At 42.0% G+C, this 12,078-nt stretch overlaps 1 protein-coding gene across 1 annotated transcript in view; it reads left to right on the top strand.

Moving 5' to 3' along the window:
* Positions 1 to 10,557, top strand: part of GOLM1 (golgi membrane protein 1) — a 97,503-nt gene extending 86,946 nt beyond the window's left edge. Inside the window, exons 9-11 of the mRNA XM_001378946.4 lie at positions 2,033 to 2,143; positions 6,858 to 6,984; positions 7,689 to 10,557. Of these exons, the coding sequence (XP_001378983.2) occupies positions 2,033 to 2,143; positions 6,858 to 6,940 (194 nt within the window). The 3' untranslated portion in view covers positions 6,941 to 6,984; positions 7,689 to 10,557. The remainder of the gene's footprint in view (positions 1 to 2,032; positions 2,144 to 6,857; positions 6,985 to 7,688) is intronic.
* Positions 10,558 to 12,078: the final 1,521 nt, after the last annotated feature.

Here is a 12,078-nt window from a genome sequence, read left to right as displayed (position 1 = left end):
GCGTTTAGATATTATTGTAGGATTTATTTAAATTAATGTCCAACAGTCGAAGAATTATATTTTATGATGTTTATTAATAATAACTTGAAGTAGAAGAAATAAAAAAGAAATAGAAATAAAATAAAAAATAAAATAAATAGAAATAAAATAGAAATAAAATAAAAAAACTTAATTATTTAACAAAATTGAGACCACGTGACTAAGTTCTCCTTGCCTGTTTAAAAAGCCCACTCCACCAAAGCTGAGACAGGAAGAGAAGAGAGCAAGAGGCGGGGCTACACCAAATTTATATCCTCTCTATGTCAGCATGTAATGTGAGAAGGAACATGGGATGCTGGGAATCGTAGTTTTTAGGGTAACAGATTCTAATTACACATTTTGAGTGATAACCTCATTTAAGAAGTGACGTAAAAGTCACTTCCCAGGAAATGCATCATTCTAGAAGAGGAGATTGTCTAGCAAGAGGATGGGACAGCTGCATGCTGCCGTGGGACCCCCAAATATTGGGAAGCCCCAAGGGTGTTAGGTAGAAACTCTGTGGATAGTTTATGGGAAGAAATGGTAAATGATTAGACAGAATAAGAAGGGCATGGATGGCTTGCTGGGGGGATTACACAGACCCAATGAAACAAATTTAAAGAAGATGAAGGAATCAGAATGTGCTCATTTAACTGGGCTTTATTCAGCTCTTATTTCTGGATGCTGCTTTTATTATCCCTTCTCTTGCAGAAGGAGCAATACTCACTTTTGAAAGATATCATTCCAGATAGCTCAGTACTTTGTCCTTTAACAAAAATACAACCTCCAGGCCCTTTCCTTATTAACTTTTATTTGGAGTCAGTGGGAATTATTCCCCCCCTTTTTTTTAACCCTTACCATCCCATCTTAGACTGCAATGCTACGTATTGGTTACAAGGTAGAAGTGCAGCAAGGGCTAGGCAATGGGAAATGAGTGACTTGCCCAGGGTTGCATAGCTAGGGAGAGTTTGAGGCCAGATTTGAATTTAGAACCTCTTGTCGCTGGGCCTGGCTGCCTATCTGCTGAGCTGCCTAGTCACCCTGGAAGTATTCCCAAAGAGTGGCAACTACTGATCAGAAATATACTATTTTGTAAAGAAAGTTTAGCTGATTTTCCATGTAAGCTTATTTCCCCCTTAAAAAGATTTCTAGTTAATTTCTGGATGGGGTCTTTTAAAACTATCTCTCAAAAGTCATGAAACAAGACTTTTACTTAAAGGGAATTACAAATTCAGGTTAAAAGCTAAATAGGCTTATACATATGTAATAGGTACTAAACATTCTCATACAGGGTGTCCCAAAAGTAATAGTGCCACTAAAAGCTTTTAATAACAGAAAATTGCAGTTAGACTTTTTGGGTAGCCTGCCTATGGATCATCGCAGGTTACAGTTATTAGAGCATTAGCAAGAAGAACTTGGTTTTACAAGATTATTCAATTGGTAGTTTTTATTTCTTAGTGTTCTATTTATAGGCAGTACATCATGCTATTCCTAAAACACAGTTCTGACTCAATTAGCATGCTGCTCACCAGGCAGGCAACAGGCTGTTTATTCATTCACGTATTTGCTTTTTTTAAAATGTTAACTTCCGTCTTGGAGTCAATACTGTGTATTGGCTCCAAGGCAGAAGAGTGGTAAGGGCTAGGCAATGGGGGTCAAGTGACTTGCCCAGGGTCACACAGCTGGGAAGTGTCTCAGGCTAGATTTGAACCTAGGACCTCCTGTCTCTAGGCCTGGCTCTCAATCCACTGAGCCCCCCCTTTAAATATATCTTTATATGCACATAAGCTCGCAGATCTCTTAATTGGAAAGTGTTTCAGAATACTCTTATCAAATTCCTTCCTTTTACAGAAGAGGAAACCATAGAAGGGCTAAATGATTTGCTCAGAGTGATGCTGGTAGTCGTCGTCCATGGCAGAACTCTGGCCCTACGATTCTGGATGGAGCAGGAAAGTCCAAAACTTCTCCACTGAATCAGAGTTGGTTTTGATGATTGCTTTCATTACCTTTTCAGGAGTAAACCAACCCAAACTGGAGATAAATGAAGATTACAACAATGATGAAAACGAGGCTGAGTCTGAAAGAGACAAGCAGGCCGCTCTCACGGGCAACGATAACCTAAATGGCAAGTATGGGGAAGGGGAGGCGATCTGTCCTCATTTTACCCCTCGTTAGTGGATGGTGGGGCCACTTCCATCCAAATCGTGATCTCAGCAGGCTTACACTTTGGGGGAGTACCTTCTCTTCACCAGAAGGCTTGGCAAAGGCCAGTGACATTTAAAAAGTCAATTCATATGGATAATCCTTTTTACATTGCCAAGATTTCTCCCTTTATCTTGCTGCTCTCCCCTCCTAAAGTCATATTTTATAATAGTTTTAAAAAAAGAAAGAAAAGAAAAAGGGGGGGGGAATTCTGTAAAATCAATTAAAAAAAACATTGGGGAAAGAACGGACATTTCTTCCATCTTCTGTGCCTGTGGAGCCCGACCCCTGAAAAGGTCGAGGGGAGACAGAGTAATTTCTCCTAACTCTTATCTTTAATTTGGGCCTTCAGTAGTAGCTAGTTCTTTATAGCTTTGCAATATTCACTTTGAATTCTCTTGTATTTCTTTCCATTTATGCTGTTGAACTGATAAGTTAAAAAAAATTGGAGAGGGGGCAGCAATGAGAACCAAGTTTCATGGCAAACTCAAGCATATGCTCAGGGATTCAATTCTGTGCTAAGGTTGTTTGTCATTATAGATAGATTTATCCAAGGAATTTACCCTGCTTACTCCATGAAAGTGCTCCTAAGGACAGCCGGGGAACGTGCTCTTTGGGGTTTGTCCTTGGTTTCCTCCCTTCCCCTCTCCTCCTCCTTGTTCCTGCTTCATTTGGTGATCTCATTACCTGCTCTGGGTTGATAAGCGTCAGATCTGCCCATTCTGCCCTCGCCTCTGCTCCAACCACTACACGTCAGTTTCCAGGTGCCTTTCGGACGCCTGGTTGTCCCGTAGACATCCCCCTCCTCAATCTACTCCAGTGGTGGTTTCCCTTAACTCCAGGATCAAATACACAATCCTCTCCTGATCAGAGCCCTCCTGATCCAGCCCCCCGACCCCTCACTTGCCAGGCCTCCTGGGGGTTCTTGGACAAGATACTCCATCTGTAGGCTCTGGGCTCTTTCTCTGCTTTCCCCCTTCACCTTTTCTTTGCCTGTTGCTCTTTCTGGCTTCCTTCCAGTTCCAAGGAAAACCTCCCCTTCTCCAGGAAGCCCTTCATAGCCCCTCTTTGTTCTAGAGCCTTTTTTCTGTTATTTGTTTCCTCTCTATCTTCTAGAGAGCTCATTTGTTCCTATTTGTCTGTTTGTTGTCTCCATGAGGCTGTAAGCTCCTTGAGGGCAGAGACCACCTTTTGTCTCTTTTTGTGTCCCCGGTCCATGGTACCTGACACATAGTAAGTGCTTCATCGATGTTGAACCACTGACCGTGAGGCTGTTGGAATTCCCTCAGAGATAATTCACGCCTTGCAGCATTTCATTTGTTGATGTCATAGTGATTTCCAGTTGTGATGGCTTTTTTTTTTCCTATTAAGAAAGTCCGGCCCTTAAAAAAATACACTAATAGGAGAAAAAGATGTCTAATATTTAATATTTTTATTAATTTATTATGTATACTATATAACCAATCTATTAATAAATTAATAAAATATTAGACTTAACCTACATGGTGTCCCAAGAGAAAGACGACTTGACTGGGAGTCAGAAGTTGGAGACGCGGTCCGAACCCTGGATGGGCTCCATAAGGCTAGCCCCTCTGTGAAATGAGGAGGCAAGGTTGTGGGGAGGCTCAGCAGGAAGAATCGGTGTGATGATGTCTTCCAAAAAGCAGACAGACAAAAGGCCACATCTCTAGTTTCATGGGTGGAGGGGACTCTCTCTGGAGTTAGCAGGCGGGGCCCCTGGGAGGCTGCGAAAGTGGGGTGTGGAGCCAGGTTTTCTTGGCCCCGGGGCTGAAGAGAACTAAAGGATAAAAGGGAGAGACCCAGACACCGAGAGAGTCACCAGAGAGGGAGGCTCCTTCAGGGCGCTCACGCCCATGGTAGCCGAGCCGGACTCTCCTCAGACAGTCTCTTGGCCTGCAGACAAGGTGTAACCCTGAGCCTGCCCAACATCTCGCCTTTGGGCTGGCTGACTTGAACAACATGAGATAGAATAGGAATAAATAAATGGAATAGAGATAAAAGCCCATAGTTGGGAGAGCCGCAGCCGAGGTTTTGGCAGATCCAGGCAGGGCGTCCTCCGCTTTAGGCCTTCGTGAGCATCTTATTGCTGGGGGAAGGGAGTAACGCTCTGGGAGGAGCTACATCAAAGTGTTCACTGCCTGTGGCGGGGGTGGGACGGGGGAGAGGGAGCCCGTCTGGATCCTGAAGTGGGAGAAGCCGAAGATGCCCCTGCGCGGCGCTGAGAAACGGATCCGCTCATTCACTGGAGAGTAAGAAGGGCGCATCAGAAGGTCCGCCGTGTAGCGGAGCAGCTCTCAGTCTCCTCTCTGGAATGGCTCGCGGAACACGAGGAGGGCTGGGGAAGCCGCGGAGGGGGCCGGGGAAGCCGCGGAGGGGGCCGGGGAAGACGAACGAGGGACGTGTGGCCTGAAGCCTCGTAGCGTGCGGAGGACTTGCGTGGGATGGGGATGAGCGACCGCCTGTGTGGCTCCACAGGGCAGAGCTGGGAGCACTGGGTGGAAGCTGCAAAGACGACGTTCTAGGGGTGACGGAAAGAAAACCTTGCAGACCGTTAGAGCTGTTCTGGAGATGGGCTGCCTCCCGAGGATTCCCCCCAGCAGGAGGCTTCAGGAAAAGGCTAACTGACCCTACATTGGGATATTGTAAAGGGAAAATGCTGGCGCCCAAGGTCCTGGGTTCAGATTCTGCTCCGGACGCTTTGCATTGGCTCGACCTTGGGCCATTCGCTCACCTTCCTTGAGCCTCCCTCTCCTTATCTGGGAAACGAGGGGTCGAGACTGCGTCCTTTCTGGCTTTAAAGCTGTGCCTCTCGCTTGAGACTCTGGGGTGCATCTGACGGCCTGACGTTGGCCCTTTCCAACTCTCACACTGTGCCTTGGTGTTGCGTGATGAGCGTTATTTTACGGATTATACAATAACCATAAACAGAGCATGTTCTCTGTTCCCAGACGGTATGGTTGTCCATCTGCTTCTCCCTGCCTTATGCTTTGAATCAACGTACATAAAACTAAACCGCTCCTCCTTCCGTGATGCTGAGGAAGCTGAAATCGAGGCAGCTCCTGCCTTTCCTTGGCCAGGGAATGGATGGGCTGGGAGCCTCCTATTCACCGCCCAATCAACCTACTCCCTTCCCGACCCCGCCATGCCAGGACTCAGGAGAGCGTCCCCGCCGGAGCCGGGACCCAGCGCTGTGTCTATCAGCGTCACTGCCCAAGAGGTCTTGAATCTCTTTAAATGGGAGCCAGCAGCCGTTTCATGGCTTCCTTCAGAAGGGCTCTGAAACTTCCTGCTGAGAGCTGCCACTTGCGCGCTGCTGGCCTTTATTTGCTCTGAGGCTGAGAAACAGATACAGAGGAGGCAGAAGAAAAAACAAAATCTCTTTTAATTCTATTTATTTGCTCATTTATTTGTTTATTTGCTTATTCATTCATTTATTTGTTTTAAAGAGAAGATTCTTGGTGGGAGAAATATGCTGACCATCAAGGAAAGCTGTATTTGATCACCTGTTGTAGTATTTTTTTTAGATCCTTACCTTCCATCTTAGAACCTATGTATTGGCTCCAGGGCAGAAGAGTGGTAAGGGCTAGGCAATGGGGGTCAAGTGACTTGCCCAGGGTCACACAGCTGGGAAGTGTCTGAGGACAGATTTGAATCTAGGACCTCCCATCTCCATGCCTGGCTCTCCATCCACTGAGCTACCCAGCTGCCTCCCCCACCCCCACTATAACTTTTATAGAATTCATTTGTGAATCCATCTGACCCTGGGGATTTTTTCATAGAAAGTCCCTTGATGGCTTGTTCAATTTGTTTTTCTGAGATGGGATTATTTAAGTATTCTATTTCTTCCTTTATTAATGTAGGCAACTTATAATTTTGCAAATATTCACCCATTTCACCTAGATTGTCCTATTTATTGCTATATAATTGAGCAAAATAGTTCTTAATCATTACCTGAATTTCCTCTTCATCAGCAGTGAGATCATTCTTTTCATCTTTGATATGTTCATTTGATTCTCTCTCTCTTTTTTTAATTAGATTAATCACAGTCAATAACTTTTAGAGAGACTTGGATAAAGTCCTTTTTGTGGCCAGTATAATTAGGGAATTTTGGATTCCTTTTTGGAGAGCCCTGGCCCACTGGTCTAAGGTTAGATTCACAATGAATAGAGATGTAGGTGCATCACGGACGTACCTTTCATCTTTGCCAGGCCTGGGTGTTTCCAGTCCCAAACGCCATACTTCCGATAGGATCTGACTAACGCACAGGAGAACAATCAGCACATTGGATAGCACAGTGTTGACCCTGGTGCAATGCACCCAGAACGTGCCTATTCTGGATATGAGACGGTCATAATTAGTGCATGATACCTGTTTTGACTTGTTGGTTCTGTCTTAATAGTCCATCCTTAATCAATAATCATACCACTCGCTATAATGTTGGGAAAATGGAATAATCTGCTTTCTAATATGGTTTGTAGGAACTCATAAAAATGCTAAAATGTAATATTATAACAATATATGATAAAATACAATATAAAATATCATAATGGTAAAAAGACATATTGCTTATGCAGGTTACCAAAAATATTAACATGGGGAATTCCTCTTCCTTTCAGAACCAGATGCTAAAGAGCAGAACAAAGACAACATCCGCGAAAATGTAGTTGAAGAAGATGAAAAGAAGAATCTGACACTGTGAATCCAGGGTTCAAGGGAAAGCTTACAACCATGGACCATTCCTAAGTATGAAACTAAGCGTGCCCTGGGAGATCCGTGTTGGGGAACTTTAATATGAAGATGATGCCAACAATAGGGGGGAAATGAGAATGTCAGACGTTCAGACAAGGTTTGGGTTGGTTTGGTTTTTTTCCCTCCCTGGAATCAGCTTCAGGGTTTCTAAACAGGTAGAGATTTTTAGAAAGGAAAAAACAGACCACTTTTTCTTAATTGGAAAAATGGACAATCCATGAAAAGACGATCCTTGAAATACCTCCTCGTTCACGTATGATTTTTAATGTGGCTTCATGGCTCCAGCTATTCTGAAAAATTATTCAAAATTGTAAGTAAGAGCAACATTCCCTCTGCTCTCTAGGTAGGCCCCTCAGCTTGGTTTTTCCTTTTTTGGCGTGGATTCCCTTTTTCCTTTTGCTGCTCGCTGTGCCACTCTGAAAGCTGTTCTCCAGGGGAACCATGTCACTATTGGCACCAGGCTAGATCACTGGCTCTCCTGCTTTGGCACAGACACTCCTTGGTATTTCTGACAATCAGAATAGCCCTTCAATACTGACTGTTAATACACAAAACATTACTAGCAACACGTTTAAGCAAGACTAAATGGAAAGTTCTTGTTCTGGGTGTGTGCTGTGTGCATTTTAATTTTAAAAGGATTCCTTTTCTAACACTTTTTAAATGATGTAACTTACCGCGGACGTGTACTTCCTTTCCAGTTAGGGACTTCTCTGGCGAGTCAATATTATGAACAAAGGAGGAATGTGATTAACCAAAACCCAACTGGAATCTGAGCATTAATGTCACACGGCCATTTCTGTAGCTCAGAACACACAGATGGAAATATAGCATGGTTACTAATTTACTCTGCTCTTCAAGTGACTCCGTGCCTACTTGGGTTAAAACAAAATTAATTGAAGATATACTGTGTTGGAGATTTGGGAAAGCTTGGAGAGAAAGGAGAAAAGGAACAATGAGGTTTGTTTGTTTTTTGTCCTACATTTTACACATTTGCTTGTAAGGAGAAATTAAAAAAAAAAACAAAATGTCTATGTAACAATTTCATCTGACCTGAATAATTTAATTAGGTGATGTTTATTTTGAAAATGAATTCTTTTTCTGCTGTTTAATAGTTAAAATGACTTGTTATAACACAGACTGTGAATATAGGTGACAGGTAGGATGTCTTTGCTTAATTTTTAAAGGAAAGAGTCATCCATCACAACTGTCCATGAAATTACTTTTTTGAATGCAAATTTTCATAATTAGGAATAAATCTGATTACTATAGGAAAATAGAGAAAATAAAGTTTACCTTTAAGATGTAGTTATAAACCTTAGGTTTAGAATTGGAAAAGGGGCTTAGGAATCCTTTCATCCATCTCCCTAATTTTAAACCCAAGCAGATGGAAGCTTCTTAAGGTTAAATAGCCTTTCCAAGCTCACACAGAGCTAAACAATGACGCAGGTCTCGCGATTGGCCACCCAGCATTCTTTTCCTTATGCTGCACAGCATTTGTAAGGGTAAATATCACAGAGAGAAACCAAGACTTGCCTTTGCATGCCACAAGGACTTTCTCGCTTAGTTTTATATCTCCTTCTTTAGTCGGTTACCGTGACAAACCACTTCTTTAAAGCAGGAGCCTCTGTTAGAAAGCACTTCAACAATTTCACGGTGACTTCTTGTGGCCAGAAACTTCCATCTGTTGGCACTGAGTCTTGGGGTGATGAGTATCTTTGGACTTTGCTGGCAAGGCGGGTCCTTAGAGAATGACTGTAACTAGCCATGGATTCTGCCTGTAATAATGAAAATTATGAGGCTTCTAGTAGCTTTATAACTTTATTAAATCAAAGTAGTTTTAGTAGTAAAGAGAGGGAAAGATAGGAAGTAGGTAGAGAGTCACTTAGATTCCTAATCTATTGACCACCATGATGGATTGAAGCTAAACTCTGACAAGGGTTCTTCAGCTCTCCACGATCCAGCCAGAAGACCTCCACAGGCTCCTGGGTCTCCCCTTATAAGCTCTTCTCCACCCACTAGCTCTCCCACATCACATCTCAGGAACCAATCATAGTTTCTTAATTTGCCTGGGCTGCAGAGGTGGGCAGTGAATCAGTTTCCTGTCTCGTTTGTTCCTTGGTTTTTTAACTTCCTTCCTCTGAGGGCTTATTTATACCTGAATTACTCAGTGATCTTTGATCCCCAGGTCACTAAGAGATGATGTTAAACAAAGCGACATAATGGTGAGAAAAATTCCCTTCTAACAGACCTATTAGCATAACTTGTCAGAACTTGCACCCTGCTGGCATAGCTTTGGAGAACCCATGTTCACCTTCCTGCCATGACCAAAAAAAAAAAAAATCTGGGCCTTCAGGACAACTGGTGGGGAAGAAAAAAAGGCTTTATAAAAAATAAAGCCTTGCCTAAATTCTTCTCTGTGTCCTTTGGTAACCCGCTAAGAGAGATTGTATATAGAGTCTCCTCTCTGAGATTCTGCCAAATGGCTTATCCTGTTCTTACTCCTGCAGTGATACATTCAAGAATTGAGAAATAAAATCAACCATTGTCCATGCATCTACTCAAACTATTTTAGCAGCCCATGAAAGAACCTGACCTACCATCAGAAAGACAGTTCACTTCACATGGTTTTTCCCTTGGGCCAAGTCATCCACATTGAGTTTTTGCCCTCTAGTGGCCATTGGCACCAAGGCATGAGGCAGCAAGTCTGCTGCAGTTAATCTGAGCTGTGGCTCCTGAAGAATTATCCTCAGGAATGTCAAACCGGCATTCCGTCCCTGATTTTAGGCTCAGCCCCAGGTGCTCACCCACTAAGGAAGGACTCAAAGTAGCCAAGAAACTGCTTGTTCAAGCATTCTGTCGGTCATAGAAATTGTTCTCCTTTACTAAAGTTTAAAGAACTTGATTTCCCCCCAAATCACTTATATTAGCCTCAAATAATACAAAGGCATCAGGAATGTAGATGATCTTTTCACAAAAGAGAATTTTAGGCTAGTTTTTCCCTACAATTTCAGTCATATGCTCTGACTCATTAAGCAACTGCTTTTGAAGAGATACTGTTAATTGTTTTCTTGTGTCCAGTACATTAACTGTACCTTTTTGTGCGTGTGTGTGTGTGTGTGTGTGGGGGGGTGTGGGTGTGGGTGTGTGTGAGGAGGGTAGGAAGAGGGCAGAAGATTACCCTTTGAAGTAAATCACCAGCTTACCACTATTCCACATTTTGAAGGAAGAATTGCTTTTGTGTGACGGCCTCTTTTTTTTAATGGTTATTTGTACAACTTGTAGTAATTGATCTTTGTTAAACATTTGCTTATAGTAGAATCTGGAATGGCAAAATTACACTGTGAAGAACTTTGAAAATCATGGGTCATGGAGGGTAGATTAGATCCAATCCTACAGCTTTGTATTTGGCTTAGATTAGTTTGTATTCTGAAGTAGAGAAAGAGATTATAATGTTTACCAAACTTGGAAAAACTTGTCTAACACTTGTTTGAAATGTTTGTTTTGAAATCGTTTGATTAACTTTAGAAAAATATTTAATACTTTAAAATAAAAACAAATTATGTTCTATGCATGGGTTAATGCATTATTTTACTCTGCTAAACAGTTGCAGAAGGTTAGTGTCTCTTTAATGGTATATTCAGTCATTATATACGACTTTGGTTTGACATTCGTGTGCCATCACAATTGGCCATCATGTTACTCTCAAAATTGTCATGCTCGTCTGCTTCCTTCTGTTCTCTCTAATGCTTAAAAACAAAGAAAGTTTCTGTGGCTCTATTTTCTGTGGTGCCACAGTTACCAATTGCTCCTTTCCCCATCCTCCAATTAAAGAACAGGATTAAAAAAAACCCACCTTATAGCAAAAAAAGATAGTCAAGAAAACAAATGCACACAGTGGCCATGTCCAAAAATGCTCGTCTTTTTCAGCACCTTGAATCTGTCCATCACCTCTATTAAGAGATGAAAAGCATGCTTTATCTGAGATCTTCTAGAGATGTGGCTGGTCATTGCATTGATTAGCATTCTTGAGTCTTTCAACATTTTTCTTTACAATGTAGTTTAGTCTGGTTCAACTTACTTCACCGCACCTCAGGTCCTCCTTCCCAGGATTCTCTGAAATAGTCTTTTTCATCATTTATTATTATGCAATATTTCCATTACATTCAACTATTATGCAATTGATGAGCATGTCTTTAGGTTGCTCTTTTCCCTCCTCAATCGGGGGAGTTTATTTTGCTTGTGACCATTTTCTTCCTGGTATTATCCTTCCTCTTAACTGTTCCTCCTTATCCCCACTTGTCCTACTGAGTGTGATATTTTTGAGTTTGCTATTTTCCCACATTAAACTATTTGTGCATTTTGTTCAATTGTCCTTTATCTGGTTTAGATATGAGTGGAGTTTAACTGCTGTCTTTTTCCTCTGTTCTTCCATGTTTGCATACTTTTGTCTCATGTTCCCCAATTTTGAGAAGCAGCCGTTTCTACCTTCCTCCTATCTTTGTTAGTATATTCCGCTTCCCTTCTTTTTTGCTCTCTTAAGGTCTTCAGAACAATCTGCTCCATTACTTTCTTATTTAATTCTCCCAATACCCTTTGAAGACATTGAGGTTCTAAAGGGACACTTGCTTTTTCTCTCCCCATTAAAATAGTTGCACAACATCAGTCTCTTCCATTTGCCTTTTTAGGTTTTCTTGACTTATGTTTGTCAGAGTTCCTATTCAAATCCAGTCTTTTCATCAGGAATGCTTCAAAGTTCTATTCCATTAAAAGTCTATTTTTCTTCCTTAGGATTATATGTTCAGTTGCAGGGAAAATTGTTGAAAGCCCGTCTTTTACTTTTTTGGAACACTGTATTTCCAACTTTCCTTTTATTTAAAGTCTGAGTTACAAGGTCTTGTGTGATCCTGATACACCATGGTGATATTCTTTCTAGATTCTTGCAATATGTTTGTTTGCTTTTTTTTTAAACCTTACTTTCTGTCTTCAATACTGTGTTCCTAGGCAGAAGAGTGGTAAGAGCTAGGCAATGAGGGTTAAGTGACTTGCCCAGAGTCACATAGCATGGAAGTATCTGAGGCCAGATTTAAA

This window comes from Monodelphis domestica, chromosome 7 (assembly GCF_027887165.1).
Source record: "Monodelphis domestica isolate mMonDom1 chromosome 7, mMonDom1.pri, whole genome shotgun sequence".
NCBI classification, from domain to species: domain Eukaryota; kingdom Metazoa; phylum Chordata; class Mammalia; order Didelphimorphia; family Didelphidae; genus Monodelphis; species Monodelphis domestica.
Note: the sequence above shows the minus strand (reverse complement) of the source record. Positions and strands in the feature narration are given on the sequence as shown.